We start from the raw sequence: 27,790 nt of genomic DNA on the forward strand, positions 1-27,790 counted from the left end.
TTACACTATAATCAGTAGTAAATAATGAAAGTAAACCAGCAGTCATTAGTGTCTTTTTTATTTAACACAACTGGTCGAAGGTCATTTCGACAGAACTTCCCTCGCCCTTGAAATACAGTCTAACAAATCCCGCTTCTTTGATAAATTAAAAAATTTGACTTTGCGATTTTTTTTATAACCTATATGAAGTAAAAAACAGTAACGTAGGAAAATACAAGAGTATATTTCATACAATTTTTTTGCACTAGCGAATGGGGGTGTGTAACCCTTTCGGGATTTTTTAATCAGAATCGTACAGTTCACACCCGTCGACGGCGCTGTAGCCACCTAACCGTTAATGTGACTCGATCTTGAAATGTGTGGCAATTAGTAACTTTTATGAAATAGAAATATATCTGTGTCCTTGTTATGCTCCGTCTTTTCGACAGCAGGTATTTTTTGCTTCCAGTATGGCGATCCTGTTACTGTCATTTGGCCGTCAATTGCCTTGGTGGTAACACGTCTTCCACGACTGTTTGCTGGTTACCGGTGACACTTTCTCGTTGAATAGGGCTGTAGTTACTTTGGGACTGGAATAGTGTTCTTTCCGGTCCGTTAACTCAATAATTCTAGTACAGTCTGTCGTAACCTCAAATCGTAAACACATCAACCTTTCGTTGACAGATAGCGAAAATTACTAGCCTCGCGCTATCTTTGTTTAACACATAGGTTAGGTTCCTCTCTGTCGAATTCCGACCACAGGCAGTTTGCCGTACTTTCTAAAAGTAATAGTAGATCTAGTGACTTTACTAACCGTAGTTGCCGTGTAGTATTTTATAATGCTTTATGTTGGCGACAATGCAAAAAATCAAATTTGTTTGACTTGTGTTGTTGACGTTTCCAACAAGATGGCAGAGCCCGTGAGTTTATTGTTGTTTAATTTCAACTAGCCCGTGTCAGAGAATTATGACATGCACTTACGATATAAAATTGTAACTTTGTAAAAATTAAGTGGTTCTGTAAATGGTTACTGAAATTGTGCTGGACAGAAGATCAGTGAGTTGGTTATTGCCCATTGTTGAGGCGGGAAACAGGTTCAACACTTATATTCGTATGAATTTTTAGGGTAAACGCTGTTTAATTATTAATTGGTGTGATCACGGTCAAGGTGTTGCAGATTTATTACGAAATAATGTCGAAGGAGTTTTTGTTCGATGTTCTAGAAAAATTTGCACAAGTTACTTCAATTATTGTAGAAACATCTAAGATTAAGGACGACTTAGATAAGAATTTGTTAGATGAACATTTAAAGGATATTTTAGAACGAACTAAAGCACAAGTTGAAAATTTATTTGAGCATGCCACATCCGTTAAAGAATTTTTTGATAAACATGAAAAGCAAGAGAAGTCGGCTGATAGTAACACAAATGTTGGTGCAAATTCGTCAGAAGACAGCGATACCTTAAATTCTGGTGTTACCACAAACAAAGACATAAAATCTGAAAATGAAGAGATTAACAGCACAGAGGTACAAAATCCAAAGCCTCTCATTAAGTTGGTTGATATAAAAAAGCTAGTGGAACCAAGAACACTGATAAAACAAGATTCAAGAAAACATACAAAGAATATTGAACTAGCAGAAACTGTTGTTATTTCGTCGAGCTCAGAAGATGAACGAGCGACACATAAAACAACAAAAACTAAAACTACGGTGTCTAAAAGTGGTATTCGTGCTTCTGCAAATTCTCACATTTCTAGTACCCACTCACGAAGCGCCGCAAACGTGCAAAGCACTAGAAGTCCTAGGGGAATAAGAAGAAAAGCAGCTGAAGAAACAATTAAGAAAAACAAAATATCGTTGCAAGTACATAGTAGTTCTGACTCAGACTCGAGTGAAGATGAGGTACTTCTTTCAAAATCCCATCGTATTAAAAATGGCAATACCAAAAAAGCAACTGAATTAGAGAAAGTCACATTATCAGATACATCAGACAACTCTTCAGATATTAGTTCAGTGGCATCATCCCGTCATAAAAAAGATAAACAAAAGAAAGATAAGAACGTCACGACGCAGAACACCTCAGTGGCAGATTGGAAGAAAGATCCAAAGTTCAATTTTAATTGTTATGTTAAAATTGTCAGGGTACCATGTGAAAAATTAAAGGAATATTATTTAGAAAAATTGGACTTGCTGCAGATAAATAAGTAATAGTTGTAGATTTTCAAGACAACAGTTTTATTTATTTTTTTTTTTTGCAGAATGCGTGATTTAACCGCTTTAAAGAAAAAGAGGCGAAGATCACATTCTGCACATTCATCAGGTAATGATAGTAAAAGTGAGAAAAGACCAAAACGCAAACACATTTCAAAACCTGTTCATAAAGAAGACACAGATAAAAGTGACTCAGATGATAATGTAGCAAACCTTGAAGCAGGTAATGATAAAGGCGCAAGTCCTGCGCCTGAGCCTGATATAAGTTCTAATTTGGCACAGTCTAAACTTGTGGAAGATATGGCAGAAGATGCTTTGGTAGGACATTCTGTTTTTATTTATTTTTTTTTTACGTAAAGTTTATATTTTAGAACCTATTAAATTCAGATAAAGAAGATGACAAAGAAGAAGAAAATGCGACCGCGGCATCTGATAAAGAGACTCCGTTAGATGCAAGTAAAGAAAGTGACAAAGAAAAAGAGACACCTGACACATCTAATAAAGAAAAAGAGAATGAAAAGGAAAAACAGGATGTGCCAGAAAAGGTATGTACTCTGTAAGAGCTGATATTATTTTATTCTAATTTTTGATGTTTAGGATTCTGATAAAGAAATAGTTAAACCAAATAGTGAGAATGTACCTAATGAAGAAGGTGATAAAGAAACGGCAGAGGTACTTTTATAACAAAATAAATAACAAAAGGAAAATACATGTAACATATTTTTTTAAGGAGCAGCTTCCATTAACATCTAATGAAACTAGTGAAGAACTGGCAACCCCTGAAAAAAAAGGTGATGAAGAAAATGATAAGGATAAGGACAAAGACAATAAATGTGATGATGCTAAAAATTCTACAAGTGATAAAAATGAGGATCAGTCAGAAAAAGAAGCAGATGAAAAAGACGCCGCTTTAAATAGTGAAGAAGAAAAAGAAAATGTAAGGTGGTCTCTAAATTTTAAAATAGCGTGTTAATACTCGTTTGCAGCGAGAAAAAAGTAAGGCAAAAAAAGCGTGGAAAAAAGATAAACTTCTTACAACAAAGCTGTCAAGTAGTGATTCTGAGGCAGAAGCAGAGAAAGTTAAAAAGAAAAAAGAAAAAATGCAGGAAGAAGGAACCAGGTAGGTTAAAATGTTTACAAATTTAGTTAGTCATATAAATAATTGGTAATAATCGTTACGCAGTGATGATGAACCAAAGCTACCTAAGGATAAAAAGAAAAGGTAAATTGTGTGTTTATGTTTCTTGGGTCCTTTGGTGCTTTTATGACATATTTTTGCTGTGTCTTTATTTTTCTGATTTAGTTTTAACTTTTTTTATTTATATTTTTATATCTTTCGACCATTACAAAAACGTCATTAATAACAATCGGCAGTAAATATTTATGTTGCATCCGAGGAGGTTAGAATAAGAACGGAGGGAGCATGTCGTATACTTCCAATGGTACAGACAAAATCAAACACCAAACACCATTTACGATGGGTCTATCGGTTGTGCGCACGTGCGAGCAGACTAGAAAACCCTACTGCATAGGCGTACGTGCCAGTTATTTCATTCTCCCACATATTAAGTGTTTTTATACTTTGTGGGTTATTAAGACCCACCACTGACCCGGAAATGACCGGCATTCAGGCAAGACTTCTATCATTACGGGTACTAAGACCAAGTAATGATATGCATTATAATTATTATTATTATTTAATAAACACAACATGGTGAGATAGACTCTATTACAATACTTCTTTCGCTTACGCTCAGGAAATAAAAATAAAATTTGCAAAATTAAATTTTATAATTTTCCGAGCATTTTGTATTTAATAGAACGTATATTTCCACAACCCCGAAAACAAAATATTTGTCGACGCATTTCGCCAACCACGTTGGCATTATCTAGGTAAAGTTAAACTATGTATTTGTTCGAGTGTATTTCAAGGGCGACGGAAATTGTGTATAAATAACCGTAGACCACATTTTTGTTCAACATTCAATGATGTAACACACGTTTATTTTTATATTTGGATGAATTGTTTATGTCTGGTCGCTCCGCCTTGCTTATCGGCTAATGCAGTACACGTTATTCTTATAAATAATAACAGTTGTCTGTTCTATTATTGTAAACTTTTAAACCGAAAAGGTTAACTGCGAGTTATTTATAAACAACGACGTTGATGGCACCGTAAACACTTAACAATTTAACGTTTCGGGGCTATTTTAATGTTAACATGGGAACGGAAAGCAAAAAGCACGTGTGCGGGAAGTTCGACCTCCGCATCCTGGTGGATGCGCGAAAGTCATCAAATGCATAAAATTATTCATAAGCCTCAATTGAACAAAATATTCTGAATGTTATTATAATTGTTACCTTATTTTATTGTTAGAGAGACGAGCGTATTCTCATATTTTCGAGAAAATGGGGTGGCTCGTTCTTAATTTAATCAATAATAAACTGACTGATTCATTAATTTTTTTGAGTCACCCTGTATAAGCAAATTTAAAAAATATGAATGCAATGAAAAGTTAAAGATGATCATATTTTGCACATTTTCGAAAGAATTTATTCGACAAAATTTTGAGATGACGTACCTAATCAATTTTTTGGGGTTGATAAACAGATACATTTTGATTAAAAAATTACCATGCTTGCAATAACTTCAAAATGCCTGCAAGATTTCAAAGTATTCAGTTTTGCAATTCTTGATTTAATCAGTAAAATAAATTGACTCCAGTCATTAATTTTTTTCAGACACCCCGTATAAGCAAATCTAAAAAATATTAATGCAGTGATAAATCACAAGTATAGACTCATACTTTGCACATTTAAGATCGGATTTTTTCCAGCAAAATTTTGGGATGGCGTCATCATTTTTTTAGGGGGGATGAGCAAATACATTTTGATCAAAAATTTACCATGCTTATGATAAGTTTAAAATATCTCCAAGATTTCAAAGGATTCGGTTTTGCAAATTCAAGATTAAATTGCAAAATGTCTTATAATTTTGATTTTTTTTCTAAAAATCTGGACATTTCGGGTAAAAACTCAACACTATGTTATTTTATACCATTTAAAACCAATTTACAATGTACAATTTTGAAGTGACGTCATCACATTATTGGTGGGGATAATTAAACAAATTTTGGTCTACATGATATTCCTAATATACATACAAAATTTGACAACAATCGGCCCAGTACTCTTGGAGATTATCTGTGTAATATAAAGACGGACGGACAGACAGACAGACATGTTGTATGTTATTTCAAATCCAATTCTCATCTGAAGGACTCGGATTGGATTTTCGAACGTTTTGGATGAAATTTCTAAATTGACACCAGTAGAAAGTAAAATGGTACGTTTCATCCCACTTTTTTTCATATATTTAAGCTATTTTTTCATCTATTTTAAGGTACTTTTAAGCTGACAGATAAATTTTGACGTTGAAGATTTTTTTGCTTTTTTTATAAGATAAAAAAGTCAATTTTTGTCGTGAAGTTTTTTTAATGCATTTTATTAACATTTCACCCCATTTTTAAGATTATTTTTTAAAAAGTTATGGATTTCTAAAGATTTTGACCATAATTCCAGCGGTATGATATATAACTATATTTAATTTTGTAGGATTCCATACTCCTATATGTGTGATTTATGAATCCGTTTAGAATTTTCACCCTAGAGATCCAGATTTTTGGGGAAAAAATCAAAATTGTATAACATTTGACAATTTAACTTTGAAACTGTAAATCCGAATGCTTTAAAAGCTTGCAAGCTTTTTAAGATTATCGTAAGCATGGTAAATCGTTAATCAAAATTTTTTTCATTTATGGCCTCCTAAAAATTGATGACGTTTTATTTTATAATTTTGCAGAACAAATGTTTCTTAAATTATGAGAAATTTAGAGTTTTTAGCCTTAACATCGAGATTTCTGGGAACAAATTCAAAATTGTATTTGTTCGTTTAAGGCCTTCCAAAAAATTATGACGTCATCTTAGAATTCTGCTGCACAAATATTTTTTAAATTTTATAAAATGACATTCCTGCGTATGTGATTTTTGAATACGTGTTGAGTTTCTACCCTTAGATTTTTTGAAAAAAAAAAAAAAATCAACATTGTATAACAATATTTTACAATTTAACTTTGAAGTTGCAAAAACCGAATGCTGTGAAATCATGCAAATATTTTAAAATTATTTGAAACATGATAATCGTTAATCAAATTTTATCCGTCATCTTACATTTTTGCCGAATTTCTTCAAATTAATGAGGATTTTTGGGAAAAAGACCGAGTATGAATTAATCCTTTCCTCTTCGTTGAGGACACAAAATCAACCAAATTTCATTTTTTGTTAATAGCTGATGCTTGTAATCTGAACGCGTTAATAATCGAATTCGGTTGAAGTTAAACATAAACAGTCCAAGTTAAACATATACTGCGAAATTGAAAATGTCTACATTTAATAATTAATAATTTTTTAAAGAAGCGAAATTTGTCGGACTATACTTCAAGGGCGAGGGAAATTGTGTCAAAATAACCTTCCACAATTTTTTTACCAGCTTCATTTTCGTATCATCAAAATTCGAAACACATAATTTTTTCAAAATGCCAATGTCGCCGGCAAAACTGAAAATAATAATAGTAGTAATAATACCCAAACAACATCTGTGTACAATACCACAGTGCCCCACTTTGTAAATTTTCTCATGTTTCCAATCCGACACTGAGTAATAGTGTCCACTTGACGAATTGCTAATTTTATGTTTTCTCGACGTTTCACAACTTCTAAAGTATGGAAAAGTAGGCCCCCGTGTGCGTCTGTCTGTAATCTGTTGATTTTATTAGATAAATCTCTAAAACTAACTACCGTGTAAGTGGTAAAACGATTAACAAACTTTATCTTGTCATCCACACTAAAATATGACGGCTTCATTGCAAAAGTTTGCTAAATAAATTCCATTTAAATCTGCGAAATAATATATTCATCAGCTTCACAGGTATAAGAAACTTTGACCAACGTTATAAATCATATCACTAAAGAAATCTATGTAAATCATAAAAAAATATTTGCAAAATCAGATTTTATATTTTATCTAAGACACTGAACTTGTTTTATTATATGTGAAGAAAATTCTGTTATTTCCCAATTTAAGCAACAGGAAACATTATAATACTATAACTTCCAACATATACATTTACAAAAAATATAATTACTGTGCATCAACAAAAATTTTATAATCTCATCTGGAAAAAAAAATGTCCAGATGTACAGCTGTTTAAAAATTTGCGTACAAATTTAACGGTGTTATCTTATTATTATTACTTAATCTGAAACTGATATTTTTCATTTCATCTTGCCCAAAATTTTTTGGAAACGACTGTATGAATATGTTGGAAAACCATATAGAAAAATGAATGGCAGTAAAAATGACGTGTTATCGCTTTATTTCCGCGTTGCTTCTTCTCCATATTCTCAAGGTCTCGATGTGGATAGACGAATTTGTTTTAATATTATTCTGTAACTTGCTTTACATTTAAACTTTTTGCCTAATATTTAACTAAAAATTAGAATTTTGCTTACCTATCGTATGACTAAGTATTCTTTAAATTTTAGTATGCATTTCTAATTTAGAAACGTGCTAATACAAAAATTTCTTTTTGCACTATTTTTTTTTTTAATAGTCGTGAACAAAATCGCTTTTTGTGTTTTTATACTAACATAATAAACTACTCTTATTACAAAAAAATATTTTCACATTTCCAATTTTTAGTCTTAAAAAGAGACGTAAGAAAAAAGCGATTCTATCCGATTCTGATTCTGACAACAAAAAAGACAGCGCCGACGACTTTCAACCAGAATCTAGTAGTTCATCAGAATCAGAGAAAGAAGAAAAGGAGAAAGAACCTGAAAAGTAAGAAACCACAAAATCCGTTTTCTTTATATCATAATTACTCGTTTTTCGTAATATAGACCAAAATCCCGTAAACGAGTGAAGCGCGTCCGCGACAGCAGCGAAGACGACGAAGAAAAATCAACAAGAAAGCAAATCAGAAACATTTGGGGAAGAGATTCCCTTGCTGAAACCACAAAACAAGCTGAAGCCGAAGAGAAAGAACGAAAAGCTCGCATCGCCGAAAAACAGAAAAAGTACAACCTAGTGTATGAAGGCAACTCCCAGAAAAACGCCACAGTTGACAAAGTAGTGTTAGATTTTGACGAAAAGAACAACGTAGAATTGTTGAAAGTTGATGATCAATTGGTAACTAAACTGAAGCCGCATCAAGCCAGCGGTGTACAGTTTATGTGGGATGCATGTTTTGAGTCGCTGGAACGTGCAAAATCCACTACGGGCTCCGGATGCATTTTGGCCCATTGCATGGGTTTAGGAAAAACTTTACAGGTAAAATTGCAAATGGCGCAGTATTTATCTAATGAATTTAATTGTAGGTCATTACATTAGCTCATACTTTGTTAATCAACAATGAAGAGACAAAAGTGAAGAAAGTTTTAGTTGTTAGCCCTTTAAATACCGTATTAAATTGGGTGAACGAATTCAAACAGTGGTTGCCCGACAATGACGATTTTGAAATATTTGAGCTGGTATCGTTCAAACAAAATTATGAACGACAGTATCAAATCAAAACGTGGCACAATTGTGGGGGAGTATTGATTATAGGATATGATATGTTTAGGAACTTGAGCAATCCAGACAACAAACGGTTGAGCAAGAAGATGAGAAGTGCGTTTCAGGAAGCGCTGGTTGATCCAGGTAAGTTTAGAATAAATTTTGGTTGCACAATTCAGACGTACCGAATTATATGTAGGTCCTGATTTGGTGATCTGCGACGAGGGTCACCTCTTAAAGAACGAAAAAACCAATCTGAGCATCGCTATGAATCGTATAAAAACGTTAAGAAGAATTGTATTAACAGGCACCCCTTTACAGAATAATCTCAAAGAGTATTTTTGCATGGTGCAGTTTATTAAGCCAAATCTCCTGGGAACATACAAGGAGTACCTAAATCGTTTCGTAAATCCGATTACTAATGGTCAGTACACAGATTCGACGCCTCAAGACTTACAAATTATGAGAAAAAGATCTCACGTTCTTCACAAAATGCTGGACGGTGTAGTACAAAGAAGAGACTACTCTGTTTTGGAACCATATTTGCCTCCTAAGTTTGAATACGTTATATTCTTAAAACTCTCTGAAACTCAGATTAAGTTATATCAACATTACATGAATCATTTTGCTAAAAGAAACATCGACGGGTCAAATCGGACGTCATTTTTATTTGTAGATTTTCAAGCCTTGCAGAGGATATGTGCTCATCCACGAGTGCTTCTAGATAAGAGTATTGAGATGAAGTTGGCCAAGGAAAGAATGGTAAGAGAAACAAATTGTACAAAAACTTTCTAAGAATCCTCACATTGAACTGAAAATTACTTTTTATTAGGACGATTCCGAGGAATCAGAAGGTTCTTTAAAAGATTTTATAAACGATGAAGACGAAGACTCTACGTCTTCGTCATCGAACTCTGGCTCGGATAGTGAGAACGAAGGAAAAAAGGAGACAGGTCCTCGTAAGCGCCTAACAAGAGCTGCTGCGGCTTTAGGTGAGCAATATTTGGTTTTTATGTTTTTATTATTAAATTACGATTGCAAAGTTTTATATAATAAATGTGGTAAAGTCGTCTGAACTTATTTATTAATCTTAACGTAAACATATACATAAACATCATCACTCTCGATTGTTTCTCTTCCTATTGGCTGGAATACTACCCAGAATTGTTTGTATAATGTTGCGGGCTATATTTTGGCAAGAATTAGACAAAATTTATAGTGTGTTAATTGTCTACAAGCAGTTATTACCAGAAAATTGTCTAGCCGTTATACAAAATTCATTTGTTAAGAAAGAGCAACCTAAAATAAAAAGGAAAATTTTAGAAGAACGGAGTGCATCTAGAGAAAATCGGAGTTTAGTAATGAGAAATGTTTTGTTCGTTTATCATGAATTGTCTAATTCTTATTAATTTGTAATTTCGTAATACCTTTGTAAAGAATTAAATCAATTTTATTTTTGTTCAAATATACTTTCATTTAATAGATGTGTTATTCAGTGAACGTTTAATGAGTGGTATACCGTAGTCCAAATTTTGTACACTCATTTCTTTTATACCGTAACATTTCCCATTGAGGTTTTTTTCCTATTTTCCTGGGCCATTATCAAAGTATTCCCATACTTTGAATGCAAGTCATAATAGAAAAAAGTGCGACATAATTATTTCCATATAGCATTTCCAACTTTCTAAAGACTGCCTCAAAAATGTATAACGTGATTTTCGTAGCGATTTACCACTAAATGTTTAACTGAAACCTGAAAATTAAAATCTCTGGATGAAAAACGAACAAAATGTTAAATTATGGTACTATCATTCTTGATATGATCAACGTAACTTACTTATAATGAGATTTAAAAAAAAAATAGACACCTACTGTGTGGGTCTCGGATATAATTAGAGGCAAAATAATTTGAGAATAACATGGTGAATCATCTAATATTGCGCGCTATTTTGTTGACAAAGCAGAATCTCAATCCAACAATTATTCTTTATATTCTTAATTTATTAAATAATTATATATATGATTTACAATATTAATTGTTAAATATGCTATTTTCAACATTTTAAAATTATTATTGTTCTTAATTTCAACAGACGAACATTTTCAAGGTTTATTAATATGTTTAATAAAACTAAACTGAAATTAGCAACAGTTATTTGATAGTTGAATTTTAACAGCTTAGTTGAAAACCATCATTGTTAAAACGAACAATAGTGCCCGAAATAACAATTTTAGCATCCCTAAAACAGTACATTTTTAAATATTTTAGAAAAATACATGTGCTATTCGTTTGCTGTACTTGTAAATTTGTTTTTAAATATTATTTCCATAGTGATTTTTTTAAAATTGTTACGGTGTTACGTAATGTTATCGCCATAGTCTTCTGGCTAATTATAGGTAAATTGTCTGAGAATCTCTCCCTACTTTTATGTTTTCTCGACTTTTCATTACCCCTAAAGTACGAAGACATTGATCTCCGGTTTCTGTCTGTCTGTCTGTCGTTTGTCCGTGACGATCTTTGTTAGGCGGATAATCTCCGAAACTACTGAACTGATTGTTGTCAAATTTTGTATTTATATTGGGAATATCATATAGTTGGTGAAATGCAAACCAAAACTTTTGTAATCATCTCCGCCAAAAACGTGAGGACATCCTCTCAATTTTTCATTATAAGTAGGATTTATATTTTATAAAATAACATACTTTGGTACTTGTTCTTTATAAAGGTTTTCAGATTTTCTCCGAGCCATCCTAATTTTCGCAAAAAAATCGAAATCGCATGGCAATTTTTTCTACGAACATAAGCATTATTGGTACAAAGTTACAACGGTTCATGAATCGCCGTATCTGCTTTCAGACACGTAACGCACAAATAGCGTACGTTCAATGGCGCCAGGGTGGTTTTTTGTTTTGTTTTTTCTACTATTCCCGCTATTACTTATATTTTCTGGAGAAAAGCCGAGTGTACTTAATTAATTGGTCCTCTTTTCTGTATTGAGAAGACAAAATCCATCAAATTTCAGTTTTTTTTAACACATATGCATACTTTAATGATGTCGCTGATACGATATGAATGGTCAAATTCTTTCGGAGTATAAACATAAACAGTGGAAGTTACACAAAGACATACTAGGAATTAAAAATACATTGTTTCCTGTTAATTACCTGCTATAAAATATATTTCATATTGTCGGCACTTGTGCAGACCGCGCCCCCTTGGAATTTGCGCCTTCACGGCACAGGGGCTGAGGGGGTGTTATTAACCCCACTGGAATGAAGGAAGTTCTGTCGAAATAACCTTCGACCAATTTTTTATTTATTTATTTATTTTTTGTTTTATTTTAAATGTTATATGGTATTAAAATCGTCCAATTAAATTTATTCATTTCAATATTGAATTTTGTAAATATCAAAGTGCTTTCTGGGCCAAATGAAAGATTGAACACTGTCTGTAAATTCCAGCCCATACATCTGCGGGAAAAAGATGTTTACTGTGTCTAGGTCGTGTCAAAAAAAAAGAAGAAAAAATTAATCCATCAATAAAAAAGATAAAAGATATTGTCAATAAAATTTTCATCTTCCTAATGTCTGTGCACGAACCATCAACAGAAGTTCATTCTGCGCTCATAACCCTTTTAACGTAAAGCTTTGACCCCAATGTATTGATATCGATTAAGTTTTCGTGAAGTAAGAAGTTCCATGCAGCCCACGTTATGGTACCAAAATCACGAATACTTAAATTTGGATCTTCATTTACTATGTCCAATATCAGTTCATCTCTTTCAAGAGGATTCGCATCTGAATTCCATGCAGCACCTAATAATTTTGATCCAAAAGCTTCTGTAAACTTGGGCGAAAACACTCCGATCTGGTGTTCGTGTACCAGGAAATGATTCTGTTTCTCCGAGCTTCAGCCAGACTATTTTGACCAACCTGGTCATAATCATAAATTAAAACTGTCTGTCTGTCTGTCTGTCTGAATGCAATAATCTCAAAAACTAATGTATGGATTTTCATGCGGTTTTCACCAATAAATAGAGTGATTCATGAAGAAGGTTTTGGTGTATAATATATGAAGGTCTTATGTAAATTGCGTAAAAAGACTAAATATTGCGTGCGAAGCCGGGCCTGGTTGCTAGTAAAATAATAAAAATAATATAAAATTCTGTAAAGAACTGATTTTTATAAAATAAACCCTTCTTGTTCTTCTGGAGTTGACTCTCCTAGCGACGGTTATTAGCGATCATTAGCGCTATTTGAACCTATTGACGCCAGCTCGAAATAAGGAGGCAGTGTTTTTCTTATATTACTCTCGAAAATTTTTTAGCCGTAATGTTTTCCTTTTCCCTGCGCTTCTACTACCTTCTATTTTACCAAAGCCAAAGCAAAAAAGAAAGAATTTGGCGCAAACATTACCATTAACATAAGGAGCCGATTTTGTTGGCACAACAAAATTTTATTTTATTGTATGTTTGAAAGTGTAATCGTTTGTTCTCGTCTTCTACGCGTGTTTATGAGTGTGCTATTCTTAAATTATTTTACCTCTAGTTAGTGAAAAGTTTATTAGCCTTAACTGGTGGTTATAAATAAGTCAGAAAACAAATAAGTAAATGTATGTTTAAGCTAGTTCATTATAACCACAATAGATATATTCATCTAAACCTTAAAAACACTTACATACAAGAACGGCTTGTAGTGATTGGTAAGAAGTCTTAGAATTTTATAGCAAAATAATTTTTTCTGTGTTAATTCTATTTAGTCCATGAAAGTTACGTATAATATTTTCTTGTATTATAGCGTTATGCTCTATATATTCAGTGTTATTTTATTTTCTGTTATCAGACATCTACAAATTACAAAAATGTAGAAAGCCATAATTCCAAGATCCAGAAACGTTGGTCGCTATCAGCTATCATGTATGTACTTATAAATTCACTTCAGTGAACCATTTAGCATAAGATTGACCTTTTTTTTACAACAAGGATTCGTGAATAGAAAAGAACAGAATCATTTTAAAAGGTTGATTATATAATAATTATTGCAACAAAATAATAAATTAATTACAGATTTCCTTATTGAATCTAAAATAATTGTGAAATAATAATAAAAAGAAAAAATATACTATCAGGAATTATTAGGAACAATAGCTGGTAGACTCTGGAAATAGCCAATTTCGCAAAGACTTCAAATATATATATAGACCGGCGATAGAACGAAAAAGCTGAAGTTAACCGGTCGCCATTTTGGATGTGACCGAAACCGCGGGAAGTTTAAAATCGTATACACTCGACTTCATATGAATAGTGAGTTTGCACACCGTACACACACAAACTAATAAAGTTCAACAATACTATAATTGCTGAATCTTAAATGCACGGGAACACGATCAAAAGAACCAAAGAAACTGCGATCACATCCACGTCACAACTGAAAGTGATACATAAGAAAGAAATAGGTTATGGGTGTGGGTTGTTGCGGTGTTATTAGTGACAGAGAGGTAACAACAATGGCGGCGATTTCTGTTGACAGAACTGCTTCACGAAATACAATAGAATTTGGGGTGACAGCCAGTCTATATATATTTGAAGTCTTTGCAATTTCGGTAGGAAAATAACTATACCTGTAGTAGGGTTGGCCATGAAAATCTAGTGAGTTTGTTGGTATTCGATGCAGAAAAATAAAAATTCCCTGAACTTTTTTCGTTAGGATATGTTTTATTCAGACTTCAAATATATATAGACCGGCGATAAAACGAAAAAGCTGAAGCTAACCGGTCGCCATTTTGGATGTGACCGAAACCGCGGGAAGTTTAAAATCGTATACAATCGACTTCATATGAATAGTGAGTTTGCACACTATACACACACAAACTAATAAACTTCAACAACACTATAATTGCTGAATCTTAAATGCACGGAAACACGATCAAAAGAACCAAAGAAACTGTGATCACATCCACGTCACAACTGAAACTGATACATAAAAAAGAAATAGGTTATGGGTATGGGTTGTTGCGGTGTTATTAGTGACAGAAAAGTAACAGCAATGGCGGCGATTTCTGTTGACAGAACTGCTTCACGAAATACAATAGAATTTAGGGTGACAGCCAGTCTATATATATTTGAAGTCTTTGGTTTTATTAAATTAAAGGTTAAAAAATATGCCAGAAATATAAACATTGTTGCCGATACTTTCAGTTTTCAGTAGCAATGACCAAGTTAACGGTATCCATTTCTTAGAAAGCATAAAACTTTGCGCTGTTAAAACAGTTATTCAGCTTTTTGTAAGTGTTTATTTCATATGTAAGGAACAAACACTAAAATTTCACTTAAACATTGTTTTTATATGAATGGGGGTTCTACATACGACTATTGTCGCATGTCACATTTAGCATCTCATCTTTAATTCTCAATCATCAGTTCGTTCTGCTCGCCCACTATTCTTAGAAATGGAAATTTAGACCTTTGTGAACAGCCTATTTCCATACCTTCCAACTTCTTTTTTCACTTTTCTAAGATTACTAAAAGGGTTTGTAAAAGACCACAACCTTGCTCTAGTGCTTTAATGGGTTTAGCTCTTGTGAAGCATTTTTCCGGCCTTAAATTGAATGATTTATCTATATAGCTATTACTAATGCTTACGTAAGTGCTCTTTATTTGCTTTTACTAAGTACTTCTAAACGCTTATTATCTCCAGGTCCATGAAGAGTTACAAAAAAAAAATGAAAATGCTTAAAATTTGGTGCAAAGTAACAACGTAGATGATGTAACTAAAATTATACATATTTTGTTGTACGTGAGATAGTTTTTCACATACTACCTTGGTAAATTTAGAACGAAAGATGCGTAAAAATATCACCCCCCGACAAACTACAATTCACTCCATTTCCATTATTTCGCTATGAAAATCTGTATCATCACCGTCATTTTCAAATTCAGATTCTGAATCAGATTCACCTAGCGAAATAATGAAAGGAGGTATAGATTCGTACGAAAGGTTTCCCATATTTTTCCCCATCTGCCAAAATAAGTTTTTCACAATGTTTACAAAAATTTTGCCACATGCTTGGAGTACATTTAGAAAGCGCCTCAAGCCATAAATTCTCCACCCTATTTTTTAATGAAGGTTGAGAATTTATATGCTTTTTGTAATAGTTCTTACAAAATCCCCACGCCATTTCAATTGGATTATGTTGACAATGGTACGGAGGTAATCTAAGAACTTCATGGCCACTTTCTCTTAATGTCTCGTCTACCAAATATCTTGTTTTTCTATTGTTTCTGATGGGTTTAATTAAATCCCACAACTGTTTCTTCGAAAATTTTTTGTCAAATTCAACACTATGTTTAAAGAGCCATTCCTGCATTTCACATTTTTTACTAGAAAAAGTGGGTGATTATCCAGCTGAACCGAATGATACGGTGCATTGTCTAAAACCACCACACATTTTTGGTTCAACTTTGCCACAGCAGGAATGAGCTGATTAACCACCCAATTTTGAAAAATTGTCCCGTCCATCGTTTTATGATAGTCTCTATCGTTATTTTTTCAATTTAAAAAATTGTTACAACCATCCAAGAACCCCGTTGAACAACCCGCGTGGAGAATAGTAAACCTTGATTTGATCCTTCACTTTTAATTTTGGTGGGATTGCTTTTTAGATCAGTATCGTGCACCCAACAACGAATGGACGAACAATTTTGATAGATCCATGTTTCATCCAAACACACGAAAGTCAAATTTTCACAAGAATTTAGAAACTGTAAATATGTTTTCAAAAAAGTAATTTTGGCCGCAACGACATGTTTTTGTTCACATAGAATTTTGCGACCATTTACTTCCCTGTGTTTATAACCCATTGACTTAAGAATTTTGTATAATGTGGTTCGCCCCCCTTTAAATTCCAACTGTTCCCCAGAATATGCCAAAAGAGTATCTACAGTGAAATATTCGTTTTTTTCATTAAGTTGCCAAATTTGTCGTTGCAGGTCTTTCCGAAACATATAATTTGTAAATAAATCCGTTGGTTTTCGCTTGCCAGATAGTGATGTTTTTAAATTTTGGTCCCCTGTTGATAAAATTTTCGCCACAGTCGATGTTCCCACCTATGAGAAAAAAAATTAAAAAATATTTTACAGCGTATTTTTACATTACAGAAAATATGTTCGAGACCCTCATAGTTACTTCTTCGAAAGAAAGATCGGGCCTGTCTTTTCGAAACTATTTTAGGCCCTTTCTTTTTAAATAATGTAACAAAGATCTGTGAATCTGTCACAGTCACAAATTATCTATGCTGACAAAATTAAAACATTTGTTTGCTTAAATAAAAAATTGCGTCTAATAATTATGATCTAATAAATGAAGTAGAAAAGTGGCAATCCAGCTCAAAGCAAATGTCAATCAGACTACTGACAGACAAAACTAAATCATCAAATCAGTTTATCCAACTTAAAGAAAAAATATCAAAGCCTGCTTTACTATATAAAGACCGTGAATCGATAATACGACAGCATTTTATTGCATAATTTTTGCTCAGGCATTAAAAAGTGCCAAGACGGTCAAGGGGTTTTGCTGCGAATTTATCAAGTTAAATATTATAATTATCTTGAAGCAAAATTTCGGAAAATTATCTATGCTATACTTTTTCTCCATAAAATGGAAAATTGTTTTACACTACAAAAAAATTAATTGAACTTCAATAGTTTTAAATGTTAAAGGAGTATATTTTTACAACCTCACTAAACATATACCTTTACAAATTTAGCCAAAGAGAACGGCGAAGAAGTCGAAGATGTGATAACAGTTGAAGATCCACAAGATAAAGAATGGTGGCAAGAATACTGTGATGGCGATCAACTCGATGTTATAATCCACAGTTCAAAATTGTTCATGTTATTTGAAATTTTAAAAGAATGCGAACAAATCGGCGATAAAGTGTACGTAGCGCAACATAGAAACTCCCGCAATAATTATCCCCTAAATTGTAGGCTCGTATTTTCTCAGTCGCTATATTCTCTAAATGTTATTGAGTATTTTCTGGAAAAAATCCACGATGCAACACAGAATGGGGACACCGAGTCCGTTGGAGGTTACACTGGCTCATGGTGCCTTGGACTGGATTATTTTCGTTTAGATGGATCGTCTTCATGTGATAGTCGAAACACATGGTGCAAAACATTTAACGAACCATCCAATACTCGGGCAAGGTATGAGACAAATTGGAAATGTAATGAAATTACAGTGATTTATTACTATGATATAGTCTTTATTATTTATAAATCGTGTGTCACACTAGTTGAATGTATGTTGAAGACAGATTCTCAAGCCGCAAGTTAGATTACTTTAAAATTGTACATTAAAAGATGAGTTTAATAAAAAACGCATTGCAGGTTATTTTTGATCTCTACAAAGGCGGGTGGTCTAGGAATTAATCTCGTCGCAGCTAACAGAGTTATTATCTTTGATGTTTCATGGAATCCATCTCACGATATCCAGAGCATATATCGAGTATATCGCTTTGGACAAGAGAAACCATCTTACATTTACAGATTTGTCACCTTGGTAAAAATTTTGCTTCCACCTTAAAACACATTTTTAACATTTTTCTTATAGGGTACAATGGAAATGAAAATTTACGAGCGTCAGGTTACAAAGCAAGCCATTTCCAAACGTGTTATTGACGAACAACAAATTGACCGCCACTACAACCAAAATGATCTCGCGGAATTGTACAAGTAAGTGTTGAGAAATGGACGAATGATAAGTTAAATAAACTTAAATTTGTAATGTATTTATCAGATTTGAACCAAATCCGGGTGAACGTCCCATTCCGTTAGTACCAAAAGATGTTCTCCTGGGAGAACTTCTCCAGAAATTTGAAGACAGGATATACAAATATCACGAACATCAGTCGCTTCTTGAAAACAAAGCAGAGGAGTGTTTGAACGAAGAAGAACGTAAAGCCGCATGGGAAGAATTTGAAAACGAAAAGAAGCAAAGGACAAATTATGGTAATAATTTTAATGATTATATTGAACACAATTTATTTTTCTCTGTAGTCAATTCGGCAGGTCTGTTAGACATTGAGGCATTCCTGGGTAATTAGTCGCAACTATTTATATAAATATATTTTACTAGTAGATGCAACTGTGAATAATGTTTAATTCTAATTGTGGATTTCTGGGATTTATAGGTTCGAATTATGTGAGGGTAAGTAATATGGAATTGGCGCTTACCAGTATAGTACGACGGGAAAATCCAAGCTGGACAGAAGTACAAATAAGGGCAATGTTGCCAACTCTCCACGCTCAAATGCAGGAGCAAGTGGCAAGAGGCGATCTATCTGTATGTAATGCTAGTTATTTTCTTCCTGTTTTTATTAATGATGTTGTAGTTGTATAAACGAGTCCAACAAGAAATTCAGTTATTACAAGCGCTACAAACTCAAAGAGTCAAAGACCAGTTCTACCAACAGCAAATGCTAAGAGCACTGCAACAGCGATCTGTAAACTATACAGGGTAAACACGTTTTTTTAATTTTTCTACTGCAGATTTAAAATCTCTGTTTAAGGTGGGTGAATCAGTTTATGAATCAGACTCAAATGCCTGGCACAAGTCGTACCCACCCTGCACCCAGTGGTATAAATACAGGTGACGTTATAGACTTAAATGATTGATTTTAGAAACTATAGGTTTTATTTATACATTATTTGTAAGAACTTCGTCCTTGTACTACTAGTAATTGAGTAAGTTAAATTTTTTGTTGATCTGAATTTGGAAAACGATTTTTGTACATACCTTTCTCACAGTCAGTAGTATAAGTGATTGTGTTAATTTTTAAATTATCAATTTCTAAAAAATAAAGCCAAATTTCTATATTATTTATTTATTTTTCCGTTTTTCAGCCAATACATCTAATACATTTGGTAATTGTTTAAGGATTTCATCTGGTGTCAATTTGTATTCATGGTCCGCCCAGTAATTCCTCAGTTCAGCTATAACCAAACCCATTTTGCGCCCGCTTTCCACCCCTTTTCCTTTAAGCATGTTGCCAGTCACAGGAAACTTGGGAATTGTCCACTTTTGAAACTCTTCTAAGTAAGATGAGTTATTATATTTTAAAACTTCCACCACATACTGATATCCAAACTTGTTGTTGATTTTAAGAACTAGTTGCTGATAAGGCATCAGGGGTTTGATATTGGGTTTTGGGGGGCGATGTTCAACGATAAAAACTGCCAAATCTCGTTCAAAGACTGACAACTTCAGTCTCGCATTTAAGGCCGCAGCGTCATCCTGATTATACAATGTTGCAGAGAGGAGTGTGATTGGGTTAAGTTTCAACCCACGACTTCTTTCCAAAACGAGTTTCAATTCATGGACATTAGGATTTTCCGGTAGGCCAATCAGTGGACCTAAACCGCATTCAATTATTTTCAGCAGCAACTCGCCAGCAAACTTTCCTTCGAGAGTTTTTTTCAACTCCATCCAAATACGTTCACCTGATACATTCTTTAAACCCTCTTTATTGTCCCTAATTGCTTTCAAAGTTTCTTCATCATGTTGATCAGGTTCTTTTGAAATTTTACCATAAAATCGGAAATATCGAAGTATCCTCAAGTAATCCTCTTGTATTCTTGTCACAGGATCACCCACAAACTTCACTCTTCGCGCTTGCAAGTCATCATATCCATAAAAGTAATCGTACACTGACCCATCCAACCCCAAAAACATGGAATTTATAGTCAAGTCTCTTCGTAACGCATCCAACAACCAATCAGTCGTAAACTGCACTTCTGCATGCCGCCCATCTGTAACTACATCTATCCTCAATGTAGTAACCTCGAAATTTTCTTTATCGTTAATTCGCGGTGTTATCGTCCCGTGTTTTTCACCGTTCGCATTAATCATTCGCACACTTTCAGCCGTAAACATTTCCTTCATTTGAGCGGGAGTCGCTGTAGTGGCAAAATCCAAATCTGTCGGTTTCACACCCGACAGCAAGTCTCGCACCGCACCTCCAGCAATTCGTACTTCGTAACCATATTCTTTAAAAAGTGAAGCTAGCGATTTCAACTCATCGGTGAAAAGAGAGTGGAAATCAGGAGTGTCTAGTTTCAGAATAACTGGATCTTCACGGCTTTTTGGTAACGCCATTTGACGTAAGAATTTCACTCGTTCGGTGTTTGTGAGGGTCGCTAACTTGGTTTTCGTACTATAACACTGTTTTACAGATCTAACAACTCTGTCTACGCTGTAACGCAGAAACATAATTCGATTGTTACACCATCACAGCCCCCTTGTTGTTAATTGAGGTTAAGTCACATGTCAACAACTGTCGTTGCCTTCACCAGTGGCGTCACCAACAGCAAGTCCGGGCATGGCCGACTAGTAAAGATTACGGCCTGTCCAATGGGTACCATACGTGCTGCCATCTATTAATAATTCAAAAACGACAAAATTATTGACATTTTTTGAAAGGCACAAACGCATTCATACCGAAACAAACCACCATTACACGTTTTGAAGTCTCATAATGTCAAATCAAATTAAAATTTGTCAGAATTATTAAGTGTAATTATTAATAGGTGGCAACACGTATGGTACTTCTTGGACAGGCCATAATCTTTATACTAGTCGGCCATGGTCCGGGTTAGACAAGTAAAAAAAATTTTAATGCTCCGGTTTGTTTTTCCTTGAAATAAAACCGGTTTTTTTGTTTCGACTAATTTATTTAATAGAATTACAAGTTACAAGTTTGTCCTCTCCTTATTGTGTTTTTTTTTCAAACTAAAAATCATATATCTACATATAATAAATTAATTATTATCTGAAAAAGGTAACAAAAATTGCTGTTCTTGTTACCAACAGCTTGGTGAACAATAATTACTAAACATTTGTATGCAAGATGAGGATTTGTATGATGAATGAGGATAAATGACAAAAAAAGAATTTTTACGAGATAGACATTTCCTTCCAAAACCTGCAGAATGTTAGAACGTATAAATAAAAAAAATTGGTCGAAAGTTGTTTCGACAGAACTTCTCTCGCTCCTCAAATACAATGATATTTTTTGAGTCACCTGTATACGCAAATCCAAACAATATTAATGGAATGATAAATCACAAGTACAGACTCATCATATTTTGTACGTTTTAGATGGGATTTTTTCGGCAACATTTTGAGCTGACGTCATCAATTTTTTGGAGAGGATAAGCAAAAATATTTTGATGAAAAATGTATCATGCGTATCGTAACCTTAAAATATCTGCAAGATTTCAACGCATTCGGTTTAGCAGATTCAAAATGAAATCACAAAATGTTTTATGATGTGGAGGCTGACAAGTCCCACAAAATTGTATATTTGTATATAATCTGTATTTAAGTACTTCCAACCAGTATTACCCCGAAACTTTCTCTCCGTCCACCTGCATGTCGTAAATCGTAAAACCTATCTTTTGTTCACCCTTGTCAGTAATACTTATCCTTTCCCAAATTTCGAATACCTTCCAAGAACCCTTTAGACACAACTGTTTTCACCGCTTTCTACCGACCTTTCTGTTCGTTTCAAATTCACAAACTCCAGACTCTTCCCTCATTTATTTTTTCCAAAAATTTCATAAACTACATGTGTAGCACTATGTTATTTTATACAATTTGAAACCCATTTACTGTGTACAATGTTGAAGTGACGTCATCACATTATTGGTGGGGATGATTAGACAAATTTTGGTTAGCGTTCTACCATTTACATATTCTTAATATAAATACAAAATTTGACAACAATCGGCCCAGACAGACAAACGGAAACGGGAGACCTATTTCTTCGTACTGTAGGGGTCATGAAAGGTCGAGAAAATGTAAAAGAAAAGAGTCGGTCGACGAACTCGATTACAATGCTTTGTTTACTTACGCTAGGAAAGTAAAAAATTGAAAACATTTTGATGTCAAAATAAACGTCATATTTATACTTTCTAGAACTATTCTGTAATTTATAGCGATAAAATTGCCAAGGCAAAATTCTGTGGGATAAAATGGTATTTTAACGGGGACTTAAAATCACTTAAGCATAAATCAAATGGCTTCAGTAACGCTATGGTTTGAACGAATTTACTTTTTGGAAGGAAATTTGTATCCTCAATAAGAAAATTCAAAAAGTTCCCATATAATAGTATATTTATGACATTGTCCTGTGTGTGACCAATAAAATAAAAATTCATTCAGTTCAGTAAAAAATTCTTAGCAAGATTGTTGAAAATGTATGGCTCTTATGGCCAGTCATGAATCAGTCGTGATGGAATTTTTTGTTGAATTTAGCACGTCAAAAAACAAAGAAATTTTACCGAGAATAAAACTTGAATTTGAAATTTATAAATTTATGAAATCAGTTTAGTAGATACGAATGATTTTTAATTAAATGCCATATAAATTTAAAAGTTTAATCAAGAAAAAACTGAAAGCTAAAAAAATTATGGTTGACCTATCCTGACCGGAGTTTTTGAATAAAATTTTAAGATCTCAACTGATAACCCACCCTATAAATCTAAAAGTAGCTCCGCCACTGGTTTTGCAAGTCTGACATACCAACACTACAATATCACCTTTCACCAGATAGGCACCCGGATAATCAAATTCCGGATGTTATCTACTGTACTGGACACCATATAAGATATTCTGTAGCATCAAGCAAAAATTAACTCGTTTGTGGTATTTTTCAAAATCGATTACACTCACAACTGATGTGTCAAAATGGAGTAAATCAAATCGCCTTTGCATCAGCAATACCAACCAAAATGAAAAATGCTGCAGCGTCTAAAAAATTACCAACTGGTCACTTCTTAAACTTTCAAAATTTCTCAAACAAAATATAATTCATTGATACGCAGACCCAACTTTTATTCGATAAATTTCATTCAAATACAGCACAAGCCCACAGTTGAACGGAAAGTTTACAAACGGACAAAAGACTTCCGAACATGTTTAAGCATCATTTTAGAGTATTAAACGTCGAGTTAGTGGAGCTCCTGGTGGCACTGAAAACCTTTATAGACGAGTATGGATCTAGTCACGGATGAATTAAACGTGGACTAAACCCACAATCGCCAACACAGCGTTTTCATGTCTTCATGTCTTCGAACGAAACTTGTTGCGTTGGTAGCGGGATGAAACTTCCTTAATGAGTGTGGATCTAGTCACGAAGTCGAGAATACCGTGCCACTAGACCCAAACTCATCAAGAACGGATCAAAATCGTTCTCCTGAAAAACAAAAGGTTAAGAAAAAATACCGATAAAGTGACTAAAGCAGCCGATAACTAAATTGTGGGGTAACAAAGAGGTTAACAGCTATTAACCTCCCGAATGCGTTAGTTCACAAACAAAAATTGGAAATCAGTGCAGTAGAGGTTGTTTACACTTCGAGAACAAGGGAATAGAGTTCAGGAGTGCGCCGCACGCGGCCAGGCGCCATCGGGGCGAAGCAACAGGTTGGAGGCGGCGGCCGGCGGCTTCTGCAGGCCTCGGCGGCGGCCTGTTGGCAGCAAACTCACTCGCGACACTCAGCACTCGATCACAAAACCCAAGCGTCTTCGACAGATTCCAACAATGGCCGCTGAAGGATGGAACAGCCTTGAAAACTTTCTGAGAAAAGTTTTAAGTCGTTTGCGCAAGTGCGACGATTCCAGAAACCCCGTCGATATCTCCGTCTCCTTCTACCACACCCACCCGAAAGAGACGAAGACATGGACGTATTGACGTTGCCGCGGTCGTTCATGCGAAACGAGAAAGGAAGAAAAAATGGTGGCAAAACTTTTGTATTTAACCGAACAACGGTTTGACCGCGGGCTATCGTCCAAAAAAAATATTATGATTGCGATTCCTTGGCGCGTTTTGGTGGAAAGCGGCGGAAACAGCAAGGACACGGTTGCACTTACACAGAAAAAACGTTAATTGCCCAATTAAAACTTGTACGCCAGTTTTTACGCTTTGAGATGAGATTTTACGATGGAAAATCGACCAAAAAATCTTAAATAGCTTACCAATGCACGACCGTAACTGATGCGGTAATTTCACCACTTTGTTCGCAAAAATTCATGGATTAAACGCAGATCACTAACTTTTGCCGGTGAGGTTAGGAGCTAAACACGGTCACTATAATGTTTTCTTTTCCAGTGGTGCGGTTTTTCCCGAAATTTTCTACGAAAACTTTTGATAAATAAAGCGGGAAATGACACTGTGTTCAGGTTAGCCAATCTGTTGTAACGATCGGTTGCTAGGGTACACCATTTGTTGCTGGTGGCACGGAAGAGTTCATGTGACCTGAGGAAACCTCCAATCGGCTAGCCTGCGAGTGAACGGCGCGATCTTTGAAATTATTTATTGATTTCAAAATCGAGTGTTCTACCCAGATTCTTTTTTCTTTCATAATTTTTTAAAACGGCTGAAACGCTCATATGAAGAACTTATTATTTCACCTACTAGCTGTGGATACATTTTTTTCCCGAAATTTTCAATTCATTTTAAAAGGAAATACAAAGTTACATCGACATAAAATTAACAGCAACTTAAAATCGCAGCACAGTGATTACAAATTTTATGAAATTTATCAAAGTATAAAAAGACAAATAGTTATTAAATTAAAAAAAAACTGGCATCACCGAACACCCAGCAACCAGCAAAACTTCGGTCTTAGTTCATTTTTCTTTGTTTTTATTCGGCCGATATTTAGATACAATAGAAACCTATTCGCTGTAAAGATGTTATCAAATTTAGACATGAATCAAACAACCAAGTATTATCACTTTTTTAAACGTTAAAGTATGCGCCACTTCATTTAGGCAAGGTCAAAAGTGTTTATTACGTTTAACGAAAATAGTTTAAACGGAAAAAATAACGTATTTTGTGATATCAATATTTAGCAAAAATGATTTAATAAAGAAGCCAGCTGCCATTTCCCATAAACTATTTAAAAATTACATCGTTTTTCCCATTGATTTCAAGGTCCACAAAACAAAGTTAATAAAGTTAATTACAATAAAGTAAACGAATGGGAGGAGATAAATTACTAATTATCTGTGCGACAAGGACGCAAAAATACGCCCGTCTTGAACCAGAGAGAGAAGGCAGGTCCAACCATTCCTTAATTTAATGGAATCTAATTAACTTGGCGTAGCTGTATCGACAAAATTGCAATCAGTAACGCGTTGTCAACGCCGCAAGCACGATGTGAGACTCAAATTCACGAAATCAAACCCCAAAAACCGCGGAATTTCTGCGACAATCTGTATTCTCTTACGTTTTGTGCAATTACGTTACTTAACCTCAAAATTAGAAGGCTATGGACCAAGCAAAATTTATTGGAGTTATCAAGCAGTTTCCTCAAGTGTGGGATCGAAACTGTGCCACCTTTAGGGAGCAGAACCTCAAAAATGAAGCATGGCAGCGTATCGGCGAAGTCATGGGTTGTCCAGGTTAGAAAATTAATTAATTAATTACCATAATTAAATAATTAATTCTGGCTATTTGCAGCGGCGTCGGCGAAGGATACGTTTAAAAGTTTAAGAGAAAAATATGTCAGAGAAAGGGAAAAGCAGTCCATGTTTGGGGAAAAATATATGCCTTGGCAACACTTGGAAACTTTATCATTTCTCGATCCACACATCATCCTTCGGAAGCAGTCTCTGAATTACGACAGCGAGTCTTCAAAAACGCTAGAAGATTGTAAATTAAATTTATCCGATGACTCATTTTTCGCGCAGGTAGCGGAAAATTATAGTGATTTTGATAAAACATTGATCACGTTGGTGAAAAAAGCCAGTCCGATTTGGAATCGGAAGAGCAATGGTTATCCTAGCAAACAGGTGAAGTTCCAGTTGTGGAAAGGTATCGCTCAAGCTATGAATAAAGACGTTAATGTGTGTATGATGCGATGGAAAGGACTCAGAGAGAAATACATCCGACAAAAAAATAAATATCAAGAAGGAGATGGAAAGTGGGAATTTTTAGATGACATGTCGTTCCTAGACAAAGTGATTCAATACAGGCGGAAAAATTTTGATCCTGAGATTAGTTACAGATCGCTGAACCCCTTGCCGGAGCCAAGCTACCAATTTAGATATAATTCGTCGAATGACATTTATGATGACAATTCTATTCACGATTCATCTTCAAATGACCTTAATGTTTCTGTGAAGAGTGAAGATTTAGGGTGCGACGAGGTACGGGATAGTTGCTACGATTCTGGTACAAGTAGTTCAGGCAGAAAAAGATCTGCTAGTGATGCTAATAGTGATACTTCTTTGGAAAAAAGGGAGAAAATTGAAGATGTGATGCAGAAAAGTCCTGAATCCATGTTTGGGGAGTTGGTTGCTGCTATGCTTGCTAAAAAGACTGAAAAAGACAAAAATATTGCAATGATAGAGATTATGAAAGTGTTAACCAAATGAAGAGTTTTGTGGGATTCCAAATTGACTAGAGAATTGCAGAGTTGCATTATTTATTTTTTTCAATTAAATAAGTATAAATGCTATTTTTTGCAAAGTAATTGTTCAAGTAGATTGTAGATGTTTATTTTTTACATAATAGTTATATTATTTTTCTAGAATTCAAATTTTGTGTGATACGAGTACGTTAATAATACCAGAAGGCGTGTAATAAAATTTGAAAATGTTTTTTTTTTATTATTATTATTTAGTGACACTTATTATTTCTCACATTCGTAAGTTTTTTCATGGGGAGTTCTTAAATCAAACCAGCGCGATTGCATGAACGGGGATGAAGTTGGCTCCAAATTTGAATCTAAATTCATGTTGAACTAAACAGGGGTCAATTTTCAGTGAATCATTTAAGTAATAAACAGTCACATTTGTTTCAAGAAAGAAATGTCTTAAATGCAAGGTCATAAATATTGAAAAGTAGCTTCTAAAGATATAACTTAACTTTTTTAAATTAAGTAGTTGTGTTACCTAAATTCTCACATCTATCTTTT

General features: G+C 34.2%; 3 protein-coding genes across 7 annotated transcripts; 2 read left to right on the forward strand and 1 right to left on the reverse strand.

Annotated features, from left to right (window-relative positions):
* Positions 1-827: 827 nt before the first annotated feature.
* Positions 828-19,687, forward strand: LOC135144821 (transcriptional regulator ATRX homolog). 5 transcript variants are annotated; one of them, XM_064076909.1, is made up of 22 exons: positions 828-1,035; positions 1,105-2,184; positions 2,239-2,509; positions 2,563-2,736; positions 2,789-2,863; positions 2,928-3,128; positions 3,178-3,311; positions 3,375-3,413; positions 7,953-8,093; positions 8,153-8,582; positions 8,630-8,951; positions 9,007-9,569; positions 9,640-9,799; positions 17,572-17,743; positions 17,795-18,013; positions 18,197-18,368; positions 18,420-18,541; positions 18,606-18,817; positions 18,866-18,904; positions 19,000-19,151; positions 19,201-19,325; positions 19,378-19,687. In XM_064076909.1, the coding sequence occupies exons 2-22, from the start codon at positions 1,172-1,174 to the stop codon at positions 19,481-19,483; spliced, it is 4,842 nt and encodes a 1,613-aa protein (XP_063932979.1). In that variant the 5' UTR covers positions 828-1,035; positions 1,105-1,171; the 3' UTR covers positions 19,484-19,687. The 5 variants fall into 5 exon arrangements, with proteins under 5 accessions (XP_063932979.1, XP_063932978.1, XP_063932977.1 ...); XM_064076908.1 differs by having other exon boundaries at positions 829-1,105; positions 1,157-2,184; positions 2,922-3,128; XM_064076907.1 differs by having other exon boundaries at positions 829-1,035; positions 2,922-3,128.
* On the reverse strand, positions 19,677-21,237 carry LOC135144822 (CCA tRNA nucleotidyltransferase 1, mitochondrial-like). Its single transcript, XM_064076912.1, has one exon. It carries the CDS (start codon positions 21,075-21,077, stop codon positions 19,689-19,691), a length of 1,389 nt encoding a protein of 462 aa, XP_063932982.1. The 5' UTR covers positions 21,078-21,237; the 3' UTR covers positions 19,677-19,688.
* Positions 21,238-25,794: 4,557 nt separating this feature from the next.
* Positions 25,795-27,473, forward strand: LOC135144624 (transcription factor Adf-1-like). Its single transcript, XM_064076663.1, has 2 exons — positions 25,795-26,273; positions 26,332-27,473. Exons 1-2 carry the CDS (start codon positions 26,141-26,143, stop codon positions 27,246-27,248), a joined length of 1,050 nt encoding a protein of 349 aa, XP_063932733.1. The 5' UTR covers positions 25,795-26,140; the 3' UTR covers positions 27,249-27,473.
* The last annotated feature ends 317 nt before the right edge of the window (positions 27,474-27,790 follow it).

Source organism: Zophobas morio, unplaced genomic scaffold, assembly GCF_036711695.1.
Source record: "Zophobas morio isolate AGI-343-1 ecotype UQ-CSIRO unplaced genomic scaffold, CSIRO_AGI_Zmor_V1 ptg000108l, whole genome shotgun sequence".
In the NCBI taxonomy this organism is placed as follows: Eukaryota; Metazoa; Arthropoda; class Insecta; order Coleoptera; family Tenebrionidae; genus Zophobas; species Zophobas morio.

Excerpts from the sequence above, each read along its gene's own strand:
- LOC135144624 (XM_064076663.1), top strand. The coding sequence starts at position 26,141 with ATGGACCAAGCAAAATTTATTGGAGTTATCAAGCAGTTTCCTCAAGTG. Across the intron at positions 26,274-26,331 it reads CGAAGTCATGGGTTGTCCAG|CGGCGTCGGCGAAGGATACG; the intron begins GTTAGAAAATTA and ends GGCTATTTGCAG.
- LOC135144821 (XM_064076908.1), top strand. The coding sequence starts at position 1,172 with ATGTCGAAGGAGTTTTTGTTCGATGTTCTAGAAAAATTTGCACAAGTT. Across the intron at positions 2,737-2,788 it reads AACAGGATGTGCCAGAAAAG|GATTCTGATAAAGAAATAGT; the intron begins GTATGTACTCTG and ends TTTGATGTTTAG. Across the intron at positions 2,864-2,921 it reads GTGATAAAGAAACGGCAGAG|GAGCAGCTTCCATTAACATC; the intron begins GTACTTTTATAA and ends TATTTTTTTAAG.
- LOC135144822 (XM_064076912.1), bottom strand. The coding sequence starts at position 21,077 with ATGTTTCTGCGTTACAGCGTAGACAGAGTTGTTAGATCTGTAAAACAG.